Genomic DNA, 27,116 nt, shown 5'->3' with positions numbered 1-27,116 from the left:
AGGGCAAGGTCAGATGCAGGCAGCGGCTTTCCTGCTGGACCTGGCTGAGCTGCCCGGGCTCAGCAGCCCTGAGGGTCTGCTAAGGGGTAGTCCCATGCGGCAAGCTGTGGGTCCTGATTTCTCGCTCGCTCCCTCCCATCAGCCATCCCCCGGCGCTGCTCAGGCACCAGCCGCACACAGGCAGCGAACATGACCACAGGATCGGTGGTTTCTGGGCAAGCCGTTAGGGTTAGGGTTAGGGTTAGGGTTAGGGTTAGGGTTAGGGTTAGGGTTAGGGTTAGGGTTAGGGTTAGGGTGACACCACCCAGCCCAGAAGCGGGAGCGTGCCCGTGTTGCCAGGTGAGTCGGGGTGGACGGGGCTTCTGCGGGGCTGAAGGGCAGGGTCAGATGCAGGCAGCGGCTTTCCTGCCGGACCTGGCTGAGCTGCCCGGGCTCAGCAGCCCTGAGGGGCTGGTGCTGGGGCTCTGCAGAGCCTTGCCGTGCAAAGGGAGGGTGCTTCCGTCACTCGCTGCCCCAGTCCTCAGCCCTGGGGGGTGGAGGGCAGTCTGAAATTCCGCTCCTCGCCCCCTCTGGGTGCACTGGATGCACCGGCTCCTGCGGGTGCTGCCGGCTCCCTAGAGCCAGGCTCTTCCTCCTCTGCCGACCCCGGCTCACTGTGGTGGGTTGCTTTCCAGGGGCTCCTGCGTCCATCTGTGGCCAGCGCCCCTCAGGCTTTGGGCGACACGCCGCTTCTCCTGGTGAGGATGGAGTTGGTGCTTCAGGCTTCAGGAGCTGATGGGTCGCGTTGTTCCCTTGGGCTGGGGGATGGCGGAAGGGTCAGGCTGTGCCGTAGGAGCCGGCTCGGGTGGTGGCTCCTGGGCTCCAGGGATGCAAAACCTTCCATTCCGCCAGGGATAGGGATGGTTGTAGCCCCGGTGCCTGCTCAGAGTGCGGCTGCAGAGACCTGAGCAACATTTGTGCTTCCAGGTTCGTCCGAACGCGCAAGATCCAAGGACAGAGCCTGCAAGCGGCACAAGGCATGGATCCGTCATTTCTGCAATAAGTAATGGCCAGTGCTGCTGGCCCCCACCCGTGGGGGCTCCGGTCCAGAGCAGCCCCGAGGCGGGCCCGCAGTGCTGGGGCCAGCCCCCGTTTGTGCTGCTGGCAAGAAGCTGTGTTGGGTGGCATCGCCTGGGGTGGGACAGGGGGAACTCTTCCTACTGGAAGAGCTCCCCAGCCAAGGCTGATGAACCTCTGTGCGTCCGTGCAGTGTTTCCGTCCTGGCTTTATTTTGCCACGTTCCCTAAGGTGTGAACTTTTGCTCCAGCCCTGGCAGCCTCTCCCCTCCCTTCTTACGGCCTTTCCCGTGCTGGGGTGCCCTGGAGCCACCGAGGGAGCCCAGAGCGGATTGGGCTCCTCCCCCTCCCCACATCCCAGTTGGTTTTCATTTGTGCCTCATCCCCACCCCTTTGGCATTTACCAGCTCCGGGGACCTGCGGTGCTGTCTCCCCTGGTGCCGTTCGGTGGGAGCGGGGCAGAGGCTGCTGGAGCCGGGGGTCACCCGAGAGCTGCTCCCCCCTGCCCGTGGGGTCCTCACCACCCCCAGGAGGGCTTCGCTGCTGGCTCTTTTACTCTCTGAGCCCTGTAATTGTGTGTCTTGGGTGCAGCCTGAATTACCCAAAACCCCACCAATAAGGGAACGTTCCTTAATGAAACCACGCTTTGTTTTTATGTTGGGGCTGTTACAGCACCTCCTGCCTCCTAAATTGCGCTGTACATGGCTGTGACTAAACCTGTTCTCTCTGGGTTTTTTCTTCCCGAAGGAGGAGGACCACAGAGATGCCAAGTGGCCTTTTGGGGCACCAGAGGCAAAGCGCCGGCATCTCTGACCTTAGTTGAAGACTTTCACTGTTTGAAGTTTGTTCTGCAGTTGTTCTAATATACTTGTTACGCTGTCCTTGTTCTTATACTCTTGTTGTTTTGCTGTTTTATTGTAGCCTTTTTGGTTCTACTGCTGGTCTGTTGTTGTTCTAACAATAGTAAACCTGTATTTTTACCATAATTTTACTAGCGTTTTAGCATTTTTTTACTATCAATATACAATTTCCACCTGCCCTACAACATCCCCCACTCCCGTTTTTATGTCCCCCACTTAAAATAAACAGACTGTGTTCACACCTGCCTTCCCTGTGTTTGATTCCGGGACCAGGGCACAGGTGCCGCTTTCCAGCACCCTCTGCTTGAGCCATCACTAAGTGTCCCCTCTGACTGAAGATGCTCCCCATGGTGCTGCAGCACCCAGTCTGTAGAAGGTCAAGGACAGAGAAGTGCCTTGGCAACGGCAACCAGAGGAGTCTTTACGCTCTTGAGCAGAGGTGGATGGGCTGAATGAAACACCTGGGGTGCTCCCCGGGCCCAGGGATGGCAGTGGCATCCTCTGTAGGGCTGGGAGAGTGCAGGAGCGGAAGCTGGGGGCAAGGCGCAGGCAGGACGGGGCAGCCACAAGATGAGGCAGCCTCAGGCTGCACATGCCAGAGCTCCTGCCCTTGCGTGACCTGTTCCTTTCAGTCACCTGAAATAGCTCAGGGGATGGCTCCCCTGATGGTGCACCTGGGCTGTCCCCATGGTGATGGCTGTGTCCCCCTTCTTCTCCCACCCCTGCCATCATTAGGTGTGTGTTTGTGGCTTCTGCAGCCACTGGCTCATTTTGCCAGGTCAGGTGATGCCACCCTGGGCTGGCACTGCCACCCCTGCTTTCACCTGCTCCCTTGGTCCCCAGGTAAATGTGGGCTGGGGAAGTCTACCCTGGCCAATAGCCTCTTCCTGACAGACGTGCAGAGGCCGCAAGCTGCTGAACACTGAAGAGACCCGCTGAAGAGTTTTCTGTTTTCAAGGTGCATCTGTCCCCTGTGAAAACACTCCAGTCAGCTTATTGCAGGGGGCTTCTCCTGACTTGGCAGTCTCTGTGGGGACTGCACAGGCAATCTTTACAGAACAACAAATCTCTCATTAACTTCTCTTACTGGACCCAAGTGTTTTCAAGAGCTCTTTTCCCCTGAAGAAGAAGTCTCTCTTCTTTTTACTCTGACCACGTACATGACTGCCTCTGAGAACAGCCAGCCATGCCTGCCCTGGACAGGGCTCGCCCAGGCTCAAGGCAGGACCGTGGTAGAGTAGGGGGAGTTGCTGAGGAGTTGCTCTGCTCAACAGGCCCACCTGGCTTCAACTGAGTGGGAAAAGGAGAAAACAAGGGAAAAAGGCACAAGTTAGAGCTGATGAAGGACATCACAGCAACAGACACCTCAGCCAGAGAACCCTTCCTTCTGCCCACCAGCTGCCCCTCACCCTGCACGGCTCAACTCCTCTATGCAGCTGCAGGTCCAGTGAGGAAGTTTCCAGGGGATTTAAACTTTCTTGTACCCATGACCCAGACTCTGCCTGAGCTCAGACATTCTGAAATGCCTTAACTTTGGGCCAAGGACAAGAGAGAGCAGAAAAGCCCCACTGAGGACATGGTGGAAGGTGCTGTAAAAGAAGCACCTCCTGAGAGCACAGGGGAATGGCTCCTGATGCATCCACATATGTCTCCCTGGGCCAGGGGTCCTGCTGGACTCCCAGCACACTCTGGGGCAGAAGGCAGGGCATTAAAAACAACCTCCTAAGAACAAGGGCTGTGCAAGACCTTCGGAAGTTCAAGGACACTCGCTAAGCTGGGAGGCTTCTGCAGAGGTGGCCATGGAGGGAAATTCAGTGTCTTGCAGGGCTTCCATCAGGTCTCGTTGCAGGAGAGGCAGAGAGCAAAGTCTGATGCTCTGCAGTGGCACAAATAAGAGAGGAGCTCATGATGGAGCAGGACATGGAGAAGTCTTGCATCAGGTGGCATGAAGCCAATGACACGTGTTCCTAAGTCACCTGAGCATTTGGGAATGTTAACTGGACTCCAGAGTCCCATATAACAAGCTGTACGCTGCCCCTTTTGGAAAGAGCTTTTAGAAATCAGAAAGCGTCCTAGCCCTGGGCTCACTTTCCTCTTCACAAGACACAAATGGCAGGTCAGTGCCAGCAGCAGCCTTCTCTCCATGATCTCATCTCGCTGGGTTTAGGTGCCTGGACAGGGACCATTTCTGACCTGGAAGGGCAAACTTTCCCAAGAAGCTACAAAGCTTAGGAGGGAAGAGGCTCTGGGTTTCTGAGGCCTTGGAGACCACTTGTCCCACTGCCTTCTCTTCCACACAGCTTTCACAAATCAGCATCTTCCAAGCTCCCGGCTGTACATCCTGTGCTGGTGTTGCCCAAAACACAACATGAGAGTGGCTGGAGCTGTCTCAAGGAAAAGCCTTCTTCAGGAACCCTTCTGCCCTCATCATCAATCTGCTTGCGTCCCACCAAGTCGGGGAGCGCACCGACAGGGAAGATGCTAGTGACAGCGCAGCAGGATGCTCTGCCCGGGGTGAAAGCGCTCATGAGAGCACAGGCATTACTCTTCCACAGGCAATGAAGGAGAACCCCAAGAGCTGCGAGCTCTTCGTGCCGGGAGGCTCTGCTAAGGGGTAGTCCCATGCGGCAAGCTGTGGGTCCTGATTTCTTGCTCGCTCCCATCAGCCATCCCCCGGCGCTGCTCAGGCACCAGCCGCACACGGGCAGCGAACATGACCACAGGATCAGTGGTTTCTGGGCAAGCCGCTTCCATCAACACCGACCTTACCGACACCACCCAGCCCAGAAGTGGGAGCGTGCCCGGGTGGACGGGGCTTCTGCGGGGCTGAAGGGCAAGGTCAGATGCAGGCAGCGGCTTTCCTGCTGGACCTGGCTGAGCTGCCCGGGCTCAGCAGCCCTGAGGGGCTGGTGCTGGGGCTGTGTGATACAGGGTTAATAAAATGTACAAGGGAACAATACAGGGGATTGTATAAGAGAGTTAGAAGAATCCCTTGCTTAAACAAAAGTATTGCCTGCTGTAAACACCTGTCATGCTTACCAAGGGAACAAGGCACAGACTACTGATAAGGGGAGGAGACAGAGGCCTGATTCTACTGATTAGCAACTATTGACAAGGAAATGTGAATGTCTGGGTCTATTGATAAGGGGGAGAAGCTGATGATTTATGGATGAGGTACCGACTAAGCCCTAAAGCCATGCACGAAGATTAAGAGGTGAAAAGTTTAAGAAGAGGCAGACTCATTTCCTTCATCTTGAGGACCCCTGCCCACAGGAGGAAGACTCATTTACTTCATCTTGAGACCCTTGCCCATGACCAGAGGGGGCACTGTGCAGGCGCAAAGGACCTTCTAGCTCATTATAATACGAAGCGGGGACAGATACTAAATATGTATAGGCGTATCAGTAATCTAATGCATATGTATGCCTTAAGGGTATAAATGTAAAGGAAAAACGACCCTGGGTGTGCATACTTTGGAGGAACGATCCCCATGCACCCCAGCGCTGAATAAAGCATACCTACTTTACAACTTTAACGAGTTGTGGAGTCAATCCGTGTATCGATTTGGCGAGCCACGCAGGAGGCTTCTGTTCGGCTGCAGGATCGGGTGAGGAGCGGACATCCTAGGCGCCCCAGGCCGCTTGCCTGGAGGAGCTCCGCTTCTCATCTGCTCACTGCGGGGACAGACAGCGACCTGTGCCAGCTGCGGAGAGACGGTATGCTTGGAATTGAGGTACTTTAGGGGGCCTGTAAGGCGTACGCGTGGCCCGGCGCTGCTGGTAAGGCGTGCAGAGGCGTCTGGCGCACAGCGGAGTTCCCCTTGGCAGGTAGGGCTTGCAAGCTGGGGGCTCGTCGACCGATAGCGCGGCCGCGAGCGATCCTGAAGGCGGATCGGGCGAGCCCGGGTTTTCGCTGCATCTCAAGTTTTGGGAGCCAGGACGGACCTGCTAAGGGAAGCAGGTGAAGGGTAGGCGAACCCACCAAGTCTCCGCTGCATCCCAGGTTTTGGGAGCCAGGACGGACCTGCTAAGGGAAGCAGGTGAAGGGTAGGCGAACCCACCAGGTCTCCGCTGCATCCCAGGTTTTGGGAGCCAGGACGGACCTGCTAATGACTGTGTAGGAAGCAGGAGAAGGGTAAACGGAACCATAGCGTGAGTGTGTGGGATCCCATGTGTTTCTGTGTGACTGAGACGTAGCGTAGCTACGAAGCGAGTGTGGAGTCCTAACCTGCGGTTCCGTGTCTCCGCGAGGGGAGCGGCCGGAGACGGACGAAGCGTTTATGTTTTTCTGTCCTGTGTCTTGTCTGTGTATAACCATCAAGCAGCTCAGAAAGCGGGGGAAGGTCCGGCTAACCCTCCCGCAGTGGATAGCTTTGCGAAACACAAGGGCAAGGGAATTCCCTATGTGCCTTGTGGGAGTGTAACTGTATGTGATGGGTGGCATTCCATGTGGATGTTGTGGCTGTGTGCCCTGTGGGAGTGTGTGCCTTGTGGGAGTGTAACTGTATGTGATGGGTGGCATTTCACGTGGATATTGTGGCAATGCTTTTAGTGTGCATCCTGCTTTTATAGCCACTCAGGGTAGTGGGGCAGATACTGTTGGGGGTGTCTTATGAAACGCTGGTGGGTTTGTGGAGAAAAGCCACAAAATCCTGGAGGACTTCCGGGAAGTTAGAAAGGAAAACTGAGAAAGGGTTTATAGAAGGTATCAAAGAAAATTTGAGAAGATGTGGTTACAAAGGAGAAAATAAAATGGGAATACAACAATTAATGGCTCTCTTTTTGGGACAATCAACGGGGGATATTAGGAAAAACTTCGTAACCTGACATATGAGTGCATAATAAATTTTGAACAGTGGAACCTGCTGTGGATACTAGGGCAGTGTAAATTTTGCTGGAACTGAAACTATGATCTAACGACAGGGGAGTTGATCTGCAGAACCCAGAGATACTATCTTACTGAATCCCCTGAGAATATCATAAAACTTGTGTGTAGGTGCTCTCGTATTTTAAGTGCATTTGCAGAGCACTGGGAAAGAGAAGCTATAGAGATTTGTAAGAGATTGTTTGAAATGGGAGCTGGTCGAAACAAGGGAATTCTGAAGAAAAGCCCATTGGGTTACATTCTGGCACATTGGAAAGAACTGGGAGGTTCTTCTGGGGGCTTGGTAAACAAAAAAACATTGGTAAAGTGTTATAACCAATGGTGGCCTTTATATACTTTGGAAAATCAGGAAAAATGGCCTAAAAATGGAACTCTGAATTCTAATACATTTTTTACAATTTATGTTGGTTTTGAGGTGGCCAAGAAAATGCGATGAAGTAATGTATGCAGATATGTTTCACTTTAAGAAAGCACCTGGAGTGGCAGACAGAATGTGAAATTAATATAACTCTGCCAGATCCCTAATTTTGGTTTTGGAAAAGGACAGGGAAAACCAGAAAGCTAAGCTGGAGAGACGTTGTTCAGCCTGTGATATTGGGACAGTCATCAAGAAAATTATGTATCACAGGTACCCCCGAGAGGAGCCCCCTCTGCCTCTGTCCTATCAGGTATTGATAAGGAGGAGGGAATTGCTGTCACTGGCAACAAGCAGCACATTCACATTCAGAGTTAAGAAGGGGTTAAACCAGAAGTGCTGTTGCAGAGGCAGGCACCTGTAACCCCTGCAGAGCAGGGTGAGCACCTGTGGAAAAAAAAACCAAAAATGAAAAACCAAGGGGGAAAGGAGGGGAGCTCCCACAGTTCGTGTGTTTGAGCATGGGATGGGTGCTGGGGCAGACAAACGGACATGTTGACAGACGGGATTGAAGGGTTGGTGAATAAATGTGGATGGGAGTGAAGTAGGAAGCATGTGTGTATAGGAATTGGAAACAAAAGAAAAAAGCTGGGTCGTGCTACAGCCAGGGCTGCGCTGGTTGCTTTGAAACTGGTGGAGGACGAACGTCGGCCAGAAGTGGGGGAGTGACCTCCTCTTCTGTGGAACCGGATCGGTGTGAGTGCTATGAGGAGTTTGGATGCTGGGAGTGAGACTGCCCTGGTGGGAGTGCCATGGGGTGGCTTGGGTGACTGAATTATTTGTTTGGAACTGGCATACTGAATACGTTGTGTCACCCCATTATTGTTCTTCTAATGTTAGTATTAGTTTCATGTTGTCTATTGAATTATTTGTTTGGAACTGGCGAATGTTACGATACATAATGATTTTGAACTCTCTATCAAATACACATAATAAGGTGCTGAGAGATACCTTCCCCAAGAATTGGTTGAAAGAGGAACTTGTCTGAAGAGTAAAAGAATTTACTCACTTTATAGAAAAGGGGGGATTGATACAGGGTTAATGAAATGTACAATGTATATCAAAATCACTTTGTAAATTGATAGAAAGAACATGGATAGCTCTGTCATAAATAATATAGTAAAAGAATTTCTAGAAAAGGGGGGATTGATACAGGGTTAATGAAATGTACAAAGGAAAATACAGGGGATTGTATAAGAGAGTTAGAAGAATCCCTTGCTTAAACAAAAGTATTGCCTGCTGTAAACACCTGTCATGCTTACCAAGGGAACAAGGCACAGACTACTGATAAGGGGAGGAGACAGAGGCCTGATTCTACTGATAAGCAACTATTGACAAGGAAATGCGAATGTCTGGGTCTATTGATAAGGGGGAGAAGCTGATGATTTATGGATGAGGTACCGACTAAACCCTAAAGCCATGCACGAAGATTAAAAGGTGAAAAGTTTAAGAAGAGGAAGACTCATTTACTTCATCTTGAGGACCCCCGCCCACAGGAGGAAGACTCATTTACTTCATCTTGAGACCCCTGCCCATGACCAGAGGGGGCACTGCGCAGGCGCAAAGGCGCTCATTATAATATGAAGCGGGGACAGGTACTAAATATGTATAGGCGTATCAGTAATCTAATGCATATGTATGCCTTAAGGGTATAAATGTAAAGGAAAAACGACCTTGGGTGTGCATGCTTTGGAGGAACGATCCCCATGCACCTCAGCGCTGAATAAAGCATACCTACTTTACAACTTTAATGAGTTGTGGAGTCAATCCGCGTATCAACTGTTCCACAGGCAATGAAGGAGAACCCCAAGCAGCTGCTTGCGGTGCACTGCCTGGAGTGATGCACAGGTAGAACGATACTGCCAGAGCCACAGCACCATTAAACTTTACATGCTGCTGGCGGCTTTATTTCAAGTTTCCTGGGGTAAAAGCAAAAGCAGCACTGCTCCATCACCCCACCTCCTGTGTGACAAAGAGCACAAGAAGCAGCTGTGACCTCTCCTCCCCTCGTAGACTGCAGTCATGTTGCCGCAGTCCAGGCACTTTGCTCCAGGAAGGAAGCACTCCTGGTACCAGATGAAGAGAAACCTCTCCTCCGAAGTCAGGCTCAGTAAATGCAACCCCTCCGGGGTCAGCCCTGAGCAGCCGGGAGTGCTGCAGACATCCCACAGAAAGGAACCAAAGCCATTCCCCATCCTGCCTCTTTACTCCCAGCTGCGGGTTCGCCCCAGCCCTGCCCCAGGGCATTTCAGGGTGGGGCCAGAGCTCTTGCTTGTGGCTGGGAAGAGGTGAGTGCCTGCGGACGGGGGTGTTTGTGATTGTGGAGCCTGGTGAGTTCTTGCCGTGATCCTGCTGCAGGGCTGGGATGTTCTGGTCTTCATGTCTTGCTGTGTGTGCCTGGTCTGTTTCTCTGTTAGGAGCCCACTGTGAACTGGGAGAAGGAGGAAAGGGGGGAGGCAGAATGGAGTCAGTGAAAACACAGGTGGCTTGAGTTCTGTTTGGCTTTTCTTGATCAGATTAATCACTTTGACTTACACCATCCTTATTCTGTACTTTGTGATACTTTCTTAAGGAAGCATCTTAATGCGCTCAGAAAGCATTCTATTGACATAAGCCTCATTGTGATGCAGAGAACATTGGCTGTTTACAGTTTGGAAACTGGGGTGACTGCAATTCTTGAAGCTTCTTAAACTCCTGCAACTGTTTTAGACTTTGGAAAGAAGTTCTGAGCTTCTTAGGGATTTACAAATAATAATTTCTCCTAAAAGTTCTTTCACTGATGCTGAACTTGTCTTCAGTAGATGTAGCTGCAAATGTCATCAGAATAACATTTTCTTATTAGCAGGCTGAGATTCTGTATTGTTTTCTTGTCTTGAAAGTGTGTAAAGTGTGCAAATGCCAGCAAGAAAGGCCAGATTTTGCTCATATACCTTTCAGTTTTCTTTGGAAGATCTTCTGAGGCTGTCTTCAGACCAGGAGAAATCACTGGTAGTATAAAGAGTGGGTGGAAGCAGCTTCTGAAGGGAATGACTAGATAGAAGTGTACGATGTGTCTACTTTTTAGTGTAGCATTGCAAAGTAATTAATAAATGTAAATGATTCGTATCCTGGTTTTATTCGTGTGGTTGCAGGTTTTGTAAAGAATATCGTGCGTAAAGCAGAGCCTGAAGAACCAAGGGCTGAAGCCCCAAAACATCTGGTACATTAACAAAAATGAGATGTTACGTATTACAGAAACACCGTGTAATTACAGAATTACACAGGTGTTACAGAAGCACTGCTTTGAAGTTTTAGTCTTTATTGTTTCCTTTCTCTCTTTTAAGGATTTGATGGTGCCATTTGCCTTAGAGCTGGGGACCTGAAGCCCCTTTGTTTGAGCAAAGGAAATTCATAGCGGAGCAAGGACATTTTCCCAACTCTTCTCTCCCAGATTATCAGTATTACTGAGGCTGTCATTCCCACACTTTCCAGTTCTTGGTCCATGTCCCTGGATTGGTTTGGGTTTGTTTCATCAGAAGCATACATTTGACTGGCCAAGGGTTTTGCAGACCCCTTTATCACTGCCTGATAAAAATCAAACAGAAGAGGCCCCGGGAAAGAGTGACTCTGGCTGCTTTCTGCATTTGCTCTCTTGTTGTTGGAGTGGGAGCTGCCCCCTGCCTCAGGTGGGTACCTACCAGTGATAGTACGGATATATTTTAATCCCAACTTCCTATCTAAATTGCTTCATACCTTCAAGAACTTCCCAGTAACTGTCATAAACATCAGCATCCTGGGGATAGGGGAAGTAAGAGCTTTGAAATGTCTGACCTTTTCTTTCGTTGTGCAGGACAACCAAATTGGGAGGTAAAGGCATTCTAAATGCTAAATTAGACTGTTCTTAATTTAAATCTCTACTGACTGAAGTTTTTAGTTAACCCTAACCTTAGCATTCTTGGTTGTGATTAAAACACTATGTTCGTTTGCATATTCTGTCAGTCTGAAGCTAGGGAGGCTGGGAAGAAAAAGGCCTCATAGGGAAAGGCCTCCATTTTTGTTCTGCCAATGCTTGTCTGTTCGGCATTACTCCTAACAAATGGCTCCCTATTTCTTACGCTGTCTTCTTACCAGGGCTCTGGTGTATAAAAGTGAAGACCGCAGTGGTCACCTGATGGTTTTTCTGGGGATGGATGTTTCACTGTGACAGAAAGGTCAACACGTAGGTTAAACAGACATGTAATTCCAGAGTTTTCTTCCCAAATCCATGCAGGTTTTCACAGCCCTTTTCTTCTGTAATTGTGGCAGGAGCATCCAGAATCCTCAAATGCAAGAACTGTAGCTATCAGATACACCAACAAAGTAAGCTTGAGCTAAAAATACAAGATGTTAAAGGTAGAAGCAGTTCAATGGGTCAGCAAAATAGCACTTCTGGTGCACTGTAACTAGCTGTAGTTAGAAATCTGCTTTTAGCTGTAAGCATCAAGCCTAGCAGGAGGTGTCAGGAGTTCAGAACAACATAAGCTGTGCCCCAGGAACTCAGCGAACATTTAGGCCAAGAGATGTTTAAGCTGTCCAGAGTGAGAGTTAAATTCAGATGCTCTGCCGTGTGGGGCGTTCCTTATGAGGTCTGAGATGTGTATGAGCATTAGATACGGAACACATTCCTCGTGAAGGACAGGGAGGCCAGCTCTCCTAGCTCCCGAGGAGAGCAGAGATGAAAACCAACAGCGCAGCTTGGGCCGTTCCAGTTCCTATTGCTAACGAAGGTCCCCGCGCAAGCAGCGGCCATCTGTCAGTTTGAGTCTGCCACCCCCTGCTTAGGCTCTGCTGCTGCCTGTTGCTGTCGGGTTTTCTTTTCCACCGCATTCCATTTCGGTGGGCGGGGGAGCGCGTTGAGCCGGGACCTGGAGCGCTGCCGGAGCTCAGCGCACGAGGGGTGCGTGCGAGCGCGGAGGCTGTGCCCGCTGCCAGTGTTTGAGCGCCCCCCAGCGGCGCGCCGCGGCACCGGGAGCCGCCGCTTCCCGTCGGCTCTTGCTTTGGGGATGGAGTTAAAGCAGCGCGCGCGTGCGCCTCCCCCCTGCAAAGCCCACTGTAATTCTTCAACGGGATTTGAAATGTTCTTTTCGGACTTATTTATCCACCGTTGTGGGTGTAGGTAAAGGTTTTCATCTCTACAAAACTGTGCTGAATCTTTATTGTGAGTGTAGTCACCTCCTGGCTTCCTTGGTATAATACAGCAGTGGGTGCGTAGGTAGTGTGCCGTTGACTCAGTGCAGGTTCTATGGTCTATAGCAGAGCAAAAGGCAGCAGTGATAATATTGAATAGTGAGCAAAAATCTCTTCCTAATAGTAAGTTGACACACTGAAATGTTTTCAGACTCTAGCTGACTTATCATGGAATCATAGAATAGGTTGGGTTGGAAGAGATCAGATCTGATCTAGTCCAACCCCCTGCAATGAGCAGGTACATCTTCAAGTACATCAGGTTGCACAGAACCACGTCCAGCCTGGCCTTAAATATCTCCAGGGATGGTGTATCTATCTCTTCTCTGGGCAGCCTGTGCAGGTATTTTACCAGCCTCCTTGTAAAGATGTTTTCCTCACATGCAGCCTGAATCTCTCTTGTGTAGAGCTACTATGAGCAGGAGTGGGGAGAGATGCCCGTAATCTGTCTCTAAATCATCCCTTAGAAAGCTGAGGGGTAAGATGTTGCTCAAAATAAGACCTGTCTGGAAATAAAATTTGTATAGACTTACCCATGATGAAATCAAACATGCCTGCTGGTTCATGAGCAACTTCATGAAATGAAGATGGAATGAAATACTACAGTGGTGAGTGTTCATTTTACAAAATGGCCAAGAACAGTAGGTGCTGGTTTTGTTTTCAGTTTAGTCTGAAGTATGAAACACACTTCCTTAAAAGAAACCCCATCCATAGACTCTTGTCTTCATGCCTGACTCACGCTGCAGTCAGACATCATTGCTATTCGCTGCCTATTAAGCTAATAGTTGGCTCCTAAGTTTCACTTGAGACTTCCTAAACAGGGTGCAAAAAAAAATTACCCTCTGAAGTTTGCAGTCCACAGAATGGCTCAAAAGACGTGAGACCAGTTCTGTGTCTAAACAAATATTGAATGTAGTAGGAACACTAATGCTGGAAGAATCAAGTGAGGGTACTTGTTCAAATCTGAGTGGGCTGACTAAAAACGAGGAATAAAGGTATGTACACACCCTGAAAGAACAAGAATGACTTCCTGCATCCTCCTTTCTTCTCCTTTCAGGCCCCTTTTTGGGAAGAAAGGGGAAAAAAGGTCCTGTTGCCCAATTCAGAACTGTGGAATGTGCAGAGTTCCAGCAGGGATGAGGAAGGGTGGTTTTGTTTCCATCTCCTCTTGTAACACTGTTGGGTTTTTGGTTAGATTTCTTTTTTTTTTTTGTTTGTTTTTTTTTGTTTGGTATTCCCTCCATTGAAAGAAACCCAAACCAGCAAATAGTCTGGAGAAGAAGCCTTCTGCTGAACCTGCTGATTTGTCCTAAAAACTCAGGACCTTGTTGGGAAGGATTTTGTTCTGGGGTAGATGTGGTCAGTGCAAAGCAGGTGGTGGTAAAAGGAAGAAGTGACTGGTTGGGTGGCAGGGACAAGGCTAGGGAGCTAAGTAGTGTGTGTAAGCAAACGACTGTCAAAGGTACCTTCATCTATGGTAGTTTTCTGCAGGGGGAAATATGCACACCCCCAGGGCACATGAAAGCAAAAGCTTACAGTCCCAGCCACCTGCTGAGGAGCAGAGTTACAGAGCTGCTGCAGCGCGTTTGAAGACAAGGTCCAGTTGTGTCTGTGTCGAGGAAGAGTCTGGCAAAGGAAGGTTACCTGATAGCTGCTGTGCTACGCTACACAAATTTAACCGACTTCATGGACTGGTTCCTTGTACCAGGTGAGAGCCTATTTTCTCCTTCTAAGCAAAAGGAAAGGTAAGTTTTCAACAGCTCTGCTTACGCCATAGTCACAGATGCTTTCTAAAGTAAGGATATGCTTTCTGTCTTTGATCTTTCTCATGTATCTGTGTTAGTCTTTTGGTCATACTTTGAGTTGAATGTGCAATTATAAATCTCGAAAGATCAATGAATGATGGTTTAGTTCCTAATGGTGAGTAGAATGCTTATAAACATCACATCTCTTAAATACCTAAGATTCATGTTTTTAAGTCTTAGTTTCTTACAAACGTACTTTAGCATAGAGAGCAGCTGGTCTATTTTTGTGTCTGGATTCTACAGAGATTTGACTAAGAAGCTTCGCCTTCCTGTATACTGCAGCTTACCAGGCCTTCTTTGGCTCTACTAGATTAGCTATCACATTCCTTTATGTGAATAATAGAATCATAGAATACTTAGGCTTGGAAAGGAGCTTCAAATCATCTAGTTCCAACCCCCATGACACAGGCAGGGATACCTCACACTAAACCATGTCACCCAAGGCTAGAATAGTGATGCCAGTCTCCCTATTGAAAGTACAAGACCTATGTTGTCTTTGGGCAAGTTTGTTTAGAGGAAGCTGTGAGAAATGGCTGCAGCTGGCATCTGCAGCCAGATCGGTACAGAAGCTTTTTCAGCATTGGCTGGGACAATGCTTGGGGTGCTCTGATCATCCTCCATTTTGCAGCTAAGCTCGCTCCCCCTGCCCTATTCCCTGCTGCAGCGCTGGACCTTCAACTTTGGAGCCCAGTGTTCAGTGAGAGAAGAAATGGAGCTAAAGAATGTTTGCACACAGAACAGATTTCAAGCCTGTTGTGAGCTACAACAACCCTACAACACCCCAGCTCCTGTCCTTCCCTCCTGCTTCCCCACAGCTCTCAACGACAGAGCAAGGTGGGAAGTGGATGCAACTAAATCTGTCTGCTTCTGGCCACCTCATCTGAAGTGAGCTTTGCGAAGTGAAACTGGAGAATGGCATTAGTTTACGGGACTGCATGAGCTTAAATTGCAAGAGGGAACGTGTAACTTTGGTATGTGGACTATAAATCCACAGAAGGGTGTCAAGACCAAGGCATGAATGGCTGTGTCTGGAGCACTGCTCACAATCACAGGGAAGTAAATGGAAATTGTGAGAGGAAATAAACCAGTGGTAAAACCAACATGACCATGGGGTGGTGAAAGGTAACTTGAAGCTATTTCAAGGTTTAAAGGGAGCAGAAATCTCATTGCTTCTGATTTGACATGGAAATTGAAGTAGCGGTTAAAAATGGAAGAATAGGGAAAAATGTGCTTTTGATCAGTCCAAGGCCTGACCACTACAAGGGCAGCAAGATTTCTCCTGAGTGAAGCCTGTTAGCCTCGTTGTCTTGAGTTCCCAAGTGCAGTGGCATCAAACTTTCACTAAGTCACAAACTTTCTTTGGGAAAAGAAACCTCAAGCCAAGTCAGGTGGGGAACAGCTGTTGCTGTAGGCTCTGGCCCAGCCAGAGCCCATGTGTCATCAGGATGGCAGCAGCCTGCTTGAGACCTTTATTCCTCAGCAGCTGTGGAGAAAGACATGTACCCCCCACCCCATCAGCATCTGATCAGTTGTGTCAAACTGCAGTGGGATCTTCTACTGTTCCTACCATCAATTTGACATCTAACAGAGGAAGGAATTACAAGTGTAATGCTTTGCTGATGTGCTGACTTTGTTTTCAACAGTTAGGAAAAGTGTAATCTTACTGGAGAGGCTACTTCAGGTAAAGGTGTTCCCCAAGTTACAGTCTTTACAGGTTTCGTGGTTATATTACAGCTTCACCACAGCCACTTGTATTCTTACTCCTTCTCCAAACCTCTCCTAACAGGAGTTTGTCCTGCCAAGAGTGCACAATCTCAACTAAACTTTTTGGCTACTTTACTATTATACAGCTGATCCTTTTCACCTTGGATTAAAACACAGAAGTCTTCAAAAAGCAAGCACAGAACCACCACTAGTTCTCCCTGCTCACAGACCTTTGATCACTGTATACACAGTGAGGTCAAGAAACAAAGTGTATTACAGGAGAACACCAACTGTATCATAAGTTTAATAACTGAGCCAGGATCCATACACCAAAACAGAACATTGTTTTACAGAATGAAGTGGAAAGTGAAAACACTACCTCTCTTACTAGTCATGTTGTTTTTAACCTACAGTATAGCAAGTTATACAATATATTTATAGGTTACTTCCAGAATGTTTTGAACATCTAAAGTTTGCATTCCCTTCCATTAAACAAAATTACATATTAATTACTCTAGAAAGTTTCTGAACTCTGTTTAGCAGCAAATCTCCTTTCTTGATGGTTTCTTGGTACTGCCAATTCTTGCTATCAGGCCTAGGAATTGTGAGGGAGAAAAAAAGAGAAGTGAGAACATATTTTACACAAAGCCACTTGCATTTCTGTAATAAATGTCTAGAATCCAAATGGGCTGTCAGGAACTGTCAGCATACCTGTTAGTTTCCACAATCTCATTGACTTTGTCTATTTTGCAGTGTAATCGCCCTGCTGCAATGAATCTTGAAAGCTCCCTAGGTAAAGAAAAGAAAAAGCAAGTTGGTTAAATTATGTTTCAGCACTGACTTGCAGACCCAGCAGCGCTGAACCTGCTGTTACAGAACAGCAGTGTCAACACACTGTTTCTGAAGCAACAGCCTATATATCTTCATCAGATATCTTCTTCCTCCTCATCTTACTAAAGCCTGGACATTACATACAATAACTCTAGTGATCTGAACACAAAACATCTCAGTACCTTCTTCTCAAGCCAAAGGGTCATAGTTGGGTGAGTGAAATTTATCACTTAGCTTATCATCAGCTACTCCTCAAGTAAAAAGGTAGCAGCAGTGCAGTGCCTACTTGTAATTTATCCTGAGGCAAGTATCTTCAGTGCATTCAGTCAGCTCCTTAGGAAAGCCTCTGAACAGTTCCCTACTTTGTAGTAGCTCCAAATATGCTGCTTGTTTTAATTACTGTTTTGCTTAATCAGCTGGTGGTCTACAGCACATTACTGATGGTGGAAGAAAAAAATCCTGTGATAAACAGTAAGACAAGTTACAGCTAGCAATAAATTACTGGGAAGCATAAGGACTAGTATGACTTTTACACATTTACCTTTGTATTGAAGGTATTTGCTTTCTCTTGAAACACCTATTGATTAATTTCTGAGCATTTCAAGCAGTATTCACATTTCTTTAACAGTTTTCTATGTTTCTATGAAACTTCTCTATGAAGGAATGATTCTAGTGAAGAAATTTGAATCAAAGTTTCCTGTATATAGAGAAAAAGTCAATTTTGCACTTCCCTTTAGTTCTCATCCTGATCCAAATCTGTTGGTTTTACACTAGAAAAGAACTGCAAGTTGAGACTGCAGAGTATGTTTGAAATGAAAAACATCAGATCCAGTCTATGTACTTGAAAGCAAGTAGTAGATAAGGAGACATGTAGGGTATGTAAAATGCATGGATCCCCAAAGTTATGAGTTAAGTTTTGGCATAGATGGCACTAAAACATTTTCTTTACTGAAACATAAGGCTTGCTTTATTTTAGCCAAGCTCATGCACAGAAACTTAACTTGGCATGGTTAGAATCAAAGCAGAACAAAGGTTTTATTATCGGATCATCATAAATAATTCAAAGGTGTAAAATGATATATTTATGAACTTAAAAAACCAAATAACTTACTGATCTATGAATTCTACACTGACTCCAAATGCTTCTGCCATGTATCCTAATGTCAGTGACCGGTAGGACTCTAGGAGCTGGCTATAGGCATGAATTCTCATTTCCCGTACGTAGTATCGATAGTGAGGTGCAAAGAGCCAATCCTTTTTCATCTCTTGCTCTACAACAGCTGAAAATAATAATAAAAGGAGTTAGTAATCTCTAAGAAATGGAAATTATCAGTTACTTAGATAAACCACCGAACACCAGTTAATAAGTAACCAGTGTGGATGTAATTATATTGTGTTCTTGTGTACTTCAGGTGTTCTACACCAAAGAGAAGTAAGTTTGTATAATCTGCATCAGTCCCAGAACCAGAAGCAGCGATAACATGCAGACAAGGTTGTGGCAAAGCTAGTGAGACCCTCTGTCAGGACAGAAGAGACCACCTCACTAAAGGCAAGTGCTGGGCCCTGCTGTTATGTGCTGGGAAACAAGCAGTACTTGGTATGTAACTTGAAGAAACGTTCCCCAAAGCTGTGTGAGGAAGTAAGATTCACTTTCTTCTACTACCTCTTAAATTAATTACAAGGATTTCCAGGCACTGAATTAACTTTTACTCCCACCAGTTTTAGTTCCCAGCTAGCGGTAAGGCCAACAGTAGAAAAATGTTGCCCTTGGCTCTCAGTCTTCCATAAAATGAAGGGTTCTTTTTTGCTCTTCCTAAATATCTTATTCTCTTGTATTCAAAATCTTGTCACAAAGGAAAATGAGCAGTCTGAGAACTGGCAAGAATGACAGCTTTCTGAAAAGCTCTCCTTCGGTGTCACCCTTTTACATACAAACCAGAGCCAAAAGCCAAAGGTTAAGATCCATGAAAACCTTCTTCTATGTAATTTCTTTTGCAGGTTGAGATTTCAGGGGCTTTAGTCTACAAGTCCAATAACTTCTTTCAAAGATAAAATCATTCAAAGCCTTCCGATCTGATCCTGCTCTTCAGGTCAGACAGTGTTGCACAGCCATTTTCAAAATGCTTTTACACCCAATCAGATGTGACCTTTCAGAAGGCTCACTGTACATGAAATTCTTTGCTTGTTTGAGAAATCAAACAGCAGCAGATTTTAGGTCACTGTAAAATAATCCCTTTTTTCATGTGTAAAGTAGTTCTAGACTGTAGATACACAACTGAAAGTTGTGTCTGAATCTGAAACAAGGAACTGAAGCATCTGAACTAGTGTTGTAGGCCAAAACAGAGCCTTACCTAATGACTGGAAAAAGGCTGAATAGCGGCATTCGTAGAGAGAAAACAGATACTGTCGTACAGCTGGCAAACTGTGTAATGCTTCCAGAATCTCTGCTCCTTTAATAACCTGAAAGCAAACAAACATGTTTAAATACCATCACTTTCAGTCCAGAGACAAACAGATAAACTGTGTTGTCACCTGCTTTCCTTACCTTCTCCCTGAGGTCGGGCCTGTCTAATGCAATCATGCTGACATAGACAGTGTATGTCACAAATGTTTTGTAATCCATCAGTTCATAGGATGTAAACGTTGAAACTGTGTCAAGGAAGAGCTCGGCTGCTTGTTTGAAATCTCGAATAGCTACACAGTAAAGGCCCTGGTACACTTTGAGACGGTTTCTCCTGTCCCAGTCTCCTCCTTCTTCTATTAGACTGAAAACAGAATAAAAAGCAATACTTATGTAAATGCAATTTGTAAAGTACAGTAAACCAACTGCTATCATGTGATTAGAGAAGGAATAACTTGTTTTCTGTTACAGCTTGCTGACACAGTCCAGGAGGCTTTGTGAGAGGGGTAGGAAAGTGGTTTCCTTGGGACAGGACAGATGCTTTTGCACGGTGTAAGCTTCAACTGAAAGGAAAAGCTTACAGCCCCCTAAGTTGTGCCATCAGTCTTTTGAGATGTGCAGGTAAATACTGCTGTCAGCCTTGGCTGTGGCAATGTATTTCCCCTGCCTTTGCTGCTCAAATCACAGCTGTTCAACTAGCAGCACAGAAAATATTTGAAAGTTAATGTGGTTTTAAGAACCATACTAACACAAAACCGATGTGGTTGTGAGCCGGGGAACAGACAAAGAAAAATTCTTGTTGCTGTGAGGACAACACAAAAAGTAATGGCCCAAGAAACATGGTAACTGCCAGAGACTGGCAAAAGCAGCTTGCTACAGGAACTGCTGAAATTCCAAACCTGGAAACACAGGGACATAGAAGCTAGCAGTGGAAATGCAGGAGGAACAACTGCACCGTGTTGACACTGGGCTCCTGCTTCCAGAGGCAAAGCTGGCACTTCACAGAGCCAGCTAGGGGGCACTGGCAGCAGTTGCATTCAGCTGGGAATTGTACTAACTAATCACACACTAAACTGTCTTCTAAGAACAGAGAAGTGGGAGCAAGGGGTGAGCTACAAATTCAAATCAAATCAGTTGCTAGAAAACGTATGTCACAAAATATTAATCTTTCTTTTCTCTTCCCTCTCACAAAAAAAAAATAAATCCAGGTATAGGAAGTGTTCTGCTACAACCTATCACCCACCCACCTCTTGTGAATGTCTCACAACCAGCCTTAGTCATTTATTGACAGCAAGGTGTTTATCTTCCACTGCTTTTGTTCCACTTCATCTCAAAATGCTTTAGCGCACTAAAATGACTGAAGTGATACCTTTTTGCCTTCTCAATGTTCCGTGTGATGAGGTCATTATCCATGTAAAACAAGCCAATCCTTAGGAGATAGAACACGATATCCAGACGATGCCCCAGTGCCACAGTTTTGTCATAGGTCTTGCGGAAGGCAGTGAGAGCTCCCTCCTAACAAGACAGCATTTTCTACTGTAAGAATGCTACAAGCACCTAGAATATTCACAAAATGTCTGTTGTAAGTTCCTGTGTTGTCTTCTGCTGATAGTCCTGATGTTGTTAGTTACCCACAGAACTCTAACATTGAATAATCTTAAAGAATCAGTTTAAGTCAAGTTAAAAGAGGTGATTCTAATATAACTTTTAAACCTCTGTGAAAACCTACTCTGTGCCTTGATTTCAAGCTTTACTGTGTAAACACCTTAGCAAAGTCTGTAAGACCACAAGGAAAAAATAACGTCTGCAAATGGAAAATGGTTTTCTTACAAGGGCTACTTAGTTTTTTCCCCTGAATTTCAGTAACACCCTCCCCTATTCCCACTGTTCCCACCACGTTTGAGTTGTGCCCTAGAGGAAACGCACTGTAAGTCACTCAGTGCTCAACATGCCTAGCTAAAAGAATTACAATGCAGTGGTTTTCATGAGAGTCCATAAAGCCTCTGCATGCACCCACCTTGTCCCCAATCCTGCACAGGTACTCGGCTTTGGCCATCATTGCATCTCGGATCTCGCTCTCCCCCAAGATCTTTTCTGCATCTTCTAATTCATTGTCCAGACGTTTCAACTCTTCTTCATTGGCTTTCTTCATTTTGTTCAGCAGCTCCGTGTCCATCTGCCACTCCAGAGACTTGCAGAGTGCTTCATAATACGGAGCCATGTCTGAAAAAAAAGCAGGAAGGCTTCTACTGCTGACTGCTGCAACAAGTGTGTTTCTAGAGCAGAGCACTGGAGGACATTAGGACCGATCCTTAATGCCAGCTAACTCCTTTATGATCAGGTACCTATTAAATCCAGACGTGGAACAGCCAGTGTTTCTGCACTATCACACTTCTTTTTGCTGATCCTTTTCTATCACTGTTCCTGTTTGCACTTCCTAACATCACAGAATAGTTTGGGTTGGAAGGGACCTTCAAAGCTCATCCAGTCCAACCCCATGCAATGTGCAGGGACACTTTCAACTAGATCAGGTTGCTCAGGACCACATCCAGCCTGGCCTTGAATCAGGCACGGTGCATCCACCACCTCCGTGGGCAACCTGTGCCAGTGCTTTAACACCCTCATGGTGAAGAATTCCTTCCCCACATCCTCCCCTCTCTTAGTTTAAACCCATCACCCGCGTCCTATCACAACAGCCCCTGCTCGGTCTTTCCCCATCTTTCTCTTGGGCCCCTTTCCAGCGCTCTGCTCCGAGATCACTGCCGCACAGTACTCAACCCCTGCCTTGTACCCCCCCGGCACGATACAACAGCGGTCACAGCCGGGGACAGGGCACCCCCCACCCCCGCCCACCCCGGGCACTCAGACCGGCTCCTGCCCCAGACGGACACGCAGGGGCTGGAAGGGGCACACAGGAGGTTAACGGGGCTCCCCGGGCTCCCCTCACCCGGGGCCGCACTCACTGTGGAGCCGCACGGCCGCCATCAGCTCGTCGCGCGCGGCGGGGTCGGGCGCGCGGGGCCGCAGGCTGAGGAGGAAGCGGAGCTGGGCGATGCGGAGGTCGGGGTTCTTGGGCAGCCCTTCCTCCTCCAGGTTCTCCAGCGGCATGGCGGCGGGGCGGGACGGAACCGGGGTACCTGAGGCCCAGGCGGGCTCCGGGCGAGCAGCGGCGGCGGCGGCGCTGCCCAGTGACTCAGCCGCGACGGACGGAAATCGGCGGGGCGCTTCCGCCTCGCAGCGCCCCCTGGTGTCGCGGAGGCCGGGAGGAGAGGCGCGCATGGGCGGTGCGGTGGCCGCGGGGCTGCGCAGGCAGCGCAGTGTGCGCGCTGTGAGGACGCGCAGGAAACGCGAACGGGGCACGGCTGCGAACGCCCAGCGACGGCTGCAGGGAGTGCGTGTGACCGGTTGAAGCGGTTGCGAACGCCCGGTGCGGAGGCGCTGGGTCCCGTTTGCGGGTGGATGCTCTGCGCGCAGGGTCGGGAGGTGAAGCCTAACGAGGGACCTCGGCTTTTGCTGGGGAAAACGGCAAAAAAGGAGGTCCCAGTCCTCGAAGTCGTAAGAAAGAGGTGGGGTGCGTCCCCCCAAGGCGTGCCTGTGGCTCAGAATGCAGAAAGCAAGTAAAAGGGGCTTTAACCCCCTGTGGTTTGGTTATATTTCATCCGGTTGGGACACCCCCCCCCCCATCACACCCGACTTCTGTCCCACATTCCCGTGTACTTCTCATCCAACTTTTCTTCACGTTTTCCCATCTTTTCATTAAATACCTGTACGTTTGCGTTTCCAGACCGCACACAGCACACACTGCTGGTACCCGGGTACGGAGCGTGGCACTGGCCAGTGCCCAGCCAAGGCGGGTGAGTGGCAGTGAGGTCTGGTGGCCCCATGTGTCCCCCCGCCCCGTCGGCCCCACTGCCTGCGCACTAGGGGCTGCCTGCGCGCTGGTTGTGCCGGCTGGGGGCTGCCTGCGCGCTGGTTGTGCCGGATGGGGCTGCCTGCACGCTGGTTGTGCCGGATGTTACCTGGGTGCAGCACGGATGCGTCTTCATGAACTTGCATGTGAGGAGTTTTCCTGGGCAGCGCTGGGGGAGTGGGGCTCCTGCAAAGGGGAATTTTGGGTGCCCGGGGCTATCCTGTGGGATGCAGCATCCCACCCAGCCTGGTTGGACCACGTTTCCTTGCCCAACTGGGCTCCTCCAGACACTTTTTTGTTTTAAATAATGTCTATTTCTGGGTTTTAAACGCAAGGCTTTTTGTTAGTGCCTCTATTTTGGGGTTTTTTTTTGGTCTGGGTCATGGGATAAACCATTCCCTTGACTGTTTTGGCTCAGTGTATTCCTAAGATTGGCTTCTTTGTGTTGGGTGTGAATAATTAGAACGTCTGCTGGAAGGAACTGTTGTCCGCTGCATTTTTCGTAAGTGCTAATATCTGATGTGTTGATTCTGATTTTTAATTCATAGAGTCATAGAATGGTTTGGGTTGGAAAGGACCTTAAGATCATCCAGTTCCAACCCCCTGCCATAGATAAGGACACCTCACATCAGACCATGTTACCCAAGACTCTGTCCAACCTAGCCTTGAACACTGCCAGGGATGGGGCATTCACCACTTCTTTGGGCAACCCATTCCAGTGCCTCACCACCTTCAAGGTAAAGAATTTCTCCCTTATATGTAATCTAAACTTCCCCTGTTTAAGCTCAAATCCATCACCCCTTGTCCTATCACTACAGCCCCTCATAAAGAGTCCCTCTCCAGCATCCTTGTAGCCCCCTTCAGGTACTGGAAGGCTGCTATGAGGTCTCCACGCAGCCTTCTCTTCTCCAGGCTGAACAGCCCCAACTTTCTCAGCCTGTCTTCATACACTTAAGTCATTGGCTTGTCCTTCTAATGTTTCAGAATGAAATACAGGAGAATCAGTGCTTTAAGTTGAGCAGCTTTTTATTTCTTTAAAAACAGGGTTTTTTTTGGTCTTCATTTCTTACTTTTTGAGTAGCAATCACTTTTGCATTGATTACATGTTAAGGAATTGCTTTGATGTTTTCCAGAAAACTGCACAGAGATCTTCTGCAGCAGCATTTATGTTACTTACCTGTTGGCCTTTAAATTTACTCAGAGACCTATTGATTAGGGGGTTTATGACAGACACTTTCAAGCCTCTTGCATCTTTTTCTCTTGAATCTTGTCCTCAGCTCTATTTCTTGGGCAGTGTGCCCCAGAACTGAGGTGTGCTGGTTATTCTTCTACATTCATAATTATTACAGCTCTGGCCATTCTCACTGTACATAGAAATACCCACGTCTTGTCAACATCGCTGTGTTCATTGCAATTCATTGTGGCAGTAAAAGTGTTTTATTCCCCTGTTTCTGAATTTGCCGCTTTTTAATTGGCCCCGAACTAAGTTGCTCTGTGGGAGAAGAGGAAGCTGAGTTTTCATTTTACTGGGTTCACTTAATGCTAAAAGGTTGGGGTTTGTTTTGTAATGAAACACTAATTAATAAACCCCATCCATCACTAATTGTCTCTAAATATTGGCCCACATTTTCATATTTATATATATATTAGCAATAACTGGGAGCAAGGGAACTGCCTACACAGACATGATGTTCACTGCTAAACATGAAAGATTCAGAGAGAATATTTATATCTCAAATATTTATATGAAGAAACAAGGCCTTGTGCTGAACATCATTCTCACGTGGCCTTACAGCATTCAAGTGGTCCAAATCAATGAATATTCATTGATTATGAATATCCCCACAAAATGGACTTTAAATGGTTGTTTCCTTCCCTGCAAGATGCAGCAGGGCTGCGAGGAGCCTGGTGATGGCTCCTGGTAGCAATAAATGATGCTGGAAGAGAAACAGCATGCATGTAGGTTGTTTAAATGGCATAATGCACCCTGTGTATCCATCTGAAAGCAACAGCCAGCTCCTTATGCACCTACTCAGGACTTCTCTATGGCTCTGCACCCACAAAGCACTAATCCTGTCTGCATTCCTGCTCACACCAACCCCAGCAGTGGCTTTGATAGCATTCAGGGAGGTCACCCCTACCTGATGGTGGTTTTGGCACAGAAACCCCATAGCTGGAAAGCACATTTTGCCATATCTCCTCCTTCCCCAGGGCAAGGTGGCTTTCCGTGCCCCTGTGTGAGGTTACCCCTTGTTTCCTGACCAGCCCTTCTGCCTTAGGGCCGTACCCGAGCCGCCCGATGTCCCTCCAGCGAGGCTGGTTAGGCGCAGCGTGTTCCGCAGCGAGCTGCCACAAGCTGGCAGTGTTTCAGAGCAGGAGCTGCGCCGCGTCTCTAATTCCGGGTGCTCGGTTTGCTGGGCTTGTGTTTCTTCTCCCCCAGCGTGCAAACGAGCCCCGCTATCGCTAACTGCTACCCGAAAGCTCTGGGGTCACCAGCCAGGGACCCTGCTGCCCCTGCTCCATCCACTCATAGAGCCCCGCTGGGTACGGGGGCTCTTCTCTCCCAGCCCTCAAAGGGAAAAGCACACATAGAATCATAGGTCGTTAGGGCTGCCGGCAGCAGGTCACAGAAGTGTTCTGCTTCACTCTCCAAGGAGGTCTGGTGGCACTGCCTGGTTTTCTAGGGTTTCAAAAGCATGGAGGACCCCGGCACTGGGAGCAGCCTCTGCCAATATATCAGGATTCACAGCAAGGCCTGGGGTTGGACCTGGGTATTGCTGAATGACTTCAATTCCCATCATGGTAGGTGTGAAGTGTCCTGGGAGCTGGCTGGTATGTCCATAGAATCATACAATGAATCATAGAGGGGCTGGGGCTGGAAAGGACCTTAAAGTTCATCCAATTTCACCCCCTTGCCATGGGCAGGGACACCTCCCACTGGAGCAGGCTGCTCCAAGCCCCTGTGTCCAACCTGGCCTTGAACACTGCCAGGGATGGGGCAGCCACAGCTTCTCTGGGCACCCTGTGCCAGTGCCTCAGCACCCTCACAGGGAAGAGCTTCTGCCTAAGAGCTCATCTCAATCTCCCCTCTGGCAGGTTAAAGCCATTCCCCCTTGTCCTGTCCCTACAGGCCCTTGTCCAAAGCCCCTCTCCAGGTTTCTTGTGGCCCCTTTAAGCACTGGAAGCTGCTCAAAGGTCTCCCCAGAGCTTTCACATCTCCAGGCTGAAGAAGCCCATGCTGTATCAAAGAGCTCTTTTTGCGCAGCCACCACACCATGAGCTGCAGCCTCACCTCAGTAACACCAATTACACTTTCTTACCTCACTGTGATCCTCAGACATCTTCAAGGCCAATGGGTTTGTGTCAGTTTCAGGGCCGTTAAACTTTGGAAAAGATGACACTTGAATCAAGTCTGGCTTCATCCTTCAGTAGCGGAAGTGTTGACAGCAATACTCACAGCTGCACTGTACAAACCTACAGGTGTTTGGCGTTAATTTCTTCCGAATAAGGTCCTAGAAATTACCTGGGTTTGTAAGTAATTACTGCTGGCAAGATACGGCTCTCTTCTCTGGAAGTGTTGCTCTCAGGAATTACAGTCTGTGTTAGCAAGGAGTGAAAGGCACAAGGTCAAGCCCTCTGCCAGTGCAGATCCACTAATGTCTAATGTAACGTCAGACAACCCGTGGCACCAGTGTAAGGACAGTTAGAAAATGCCCTTAGAGTTGGATTTATGCACTTCTTCACCTCCTTGATGCTTTGCCACCCTTTTCATATTGCTGATTGCATCTGATCAGCCAGGTATCTGTTTCACAGCAATTCGTGTCTCTTGTTTATCTGCTTATTTTCAAATCAATAAATCCTTCCCTACTAGCACGTCAGCATGCACTGAAGGACAACATCTCGCATAGCTCCAGATTAAGTCTTTTACAGCATTAAAGTCTGTTAATCAGGGTGTTCCAACAAACAGCCACGTTAGGGGGAGTTTATTACCCTGGAATGAAACCGCATTGGTAATTAGAGATCTGAAAAGCTATTCATACGTTAGAGCC

The 27,116-nt window shown here is 48.1% G+C and overlaps 1 protein-coding gene and 1 long non-coding RNA gene across 2 annotated transcripts; one reads left to right on the top strand and one right to left on the bottom strand.

Annotated features, from left to right (window-relative positions):
• Positions 1-16,213: 16,213 nt before the first annotated feature.
• On the bottom strand, positions 16,214-22,374 carry LOC136018350 (26S proteasome non-ATPase regulatory subunit 6). Its single transcript, XM_065687503.1, has 8 exons — positions 22,121-22,374; positions 21,175-21,380; positions 20,527-20,672; positions 19,302-19,521; positions 19,108-19,216; positions 17,868-18,036; positions 16,637-16,714; positions 16,214-16,520 (listed from the first exon to the last, which is right to left on the bottom strand). Exons 1-8 carry the CDS (start codon positions 22,263-22,265, stop codon positions 16,424-16,426), a joined length of 1,170 nt encoding a protein of 389 aa, XP_065543575.1. The 5' UTR covers positions 22,266-22,374; the 3' UTR covers positions 16,214-16,423.
• Positions 22,375-22,429: 55 nt separating this feature from the next.
• LOC136018351 (uncharacterized) lies at positions 22,430-23,055 on the top strand. The gene is made up of 2 exons (XR_010614371.1): positions 22,430-22,770; positions 22,942-23,055. It is a non-coding gene; the product is annotated as an uncharacterized LOC136018351 (long non-coding RNA).
• Positions 23,056-27,116: the final 4,061 nt, after the last annotated feature.

Source organism: Lathamus discolor, chromosome 7 (assembly GCF_037157495.1).
Source record: "Lathamus discolor isolate bLatDis1 chromosome 7, bLatDis1.hap1, whole genome shotgun sequence".
Taxonomy (NCBI): domain Eukaryota; kingdom Metazoa; phylum Chordata; class Aves; order Psittaciformes; family Psittacidae; genus Lathamus; species Lathamus discolor.
Note: the sequence above shows the minus strand (reverse complement) of the source record. Positions and strands in the feature narration are given on the sequence as shown.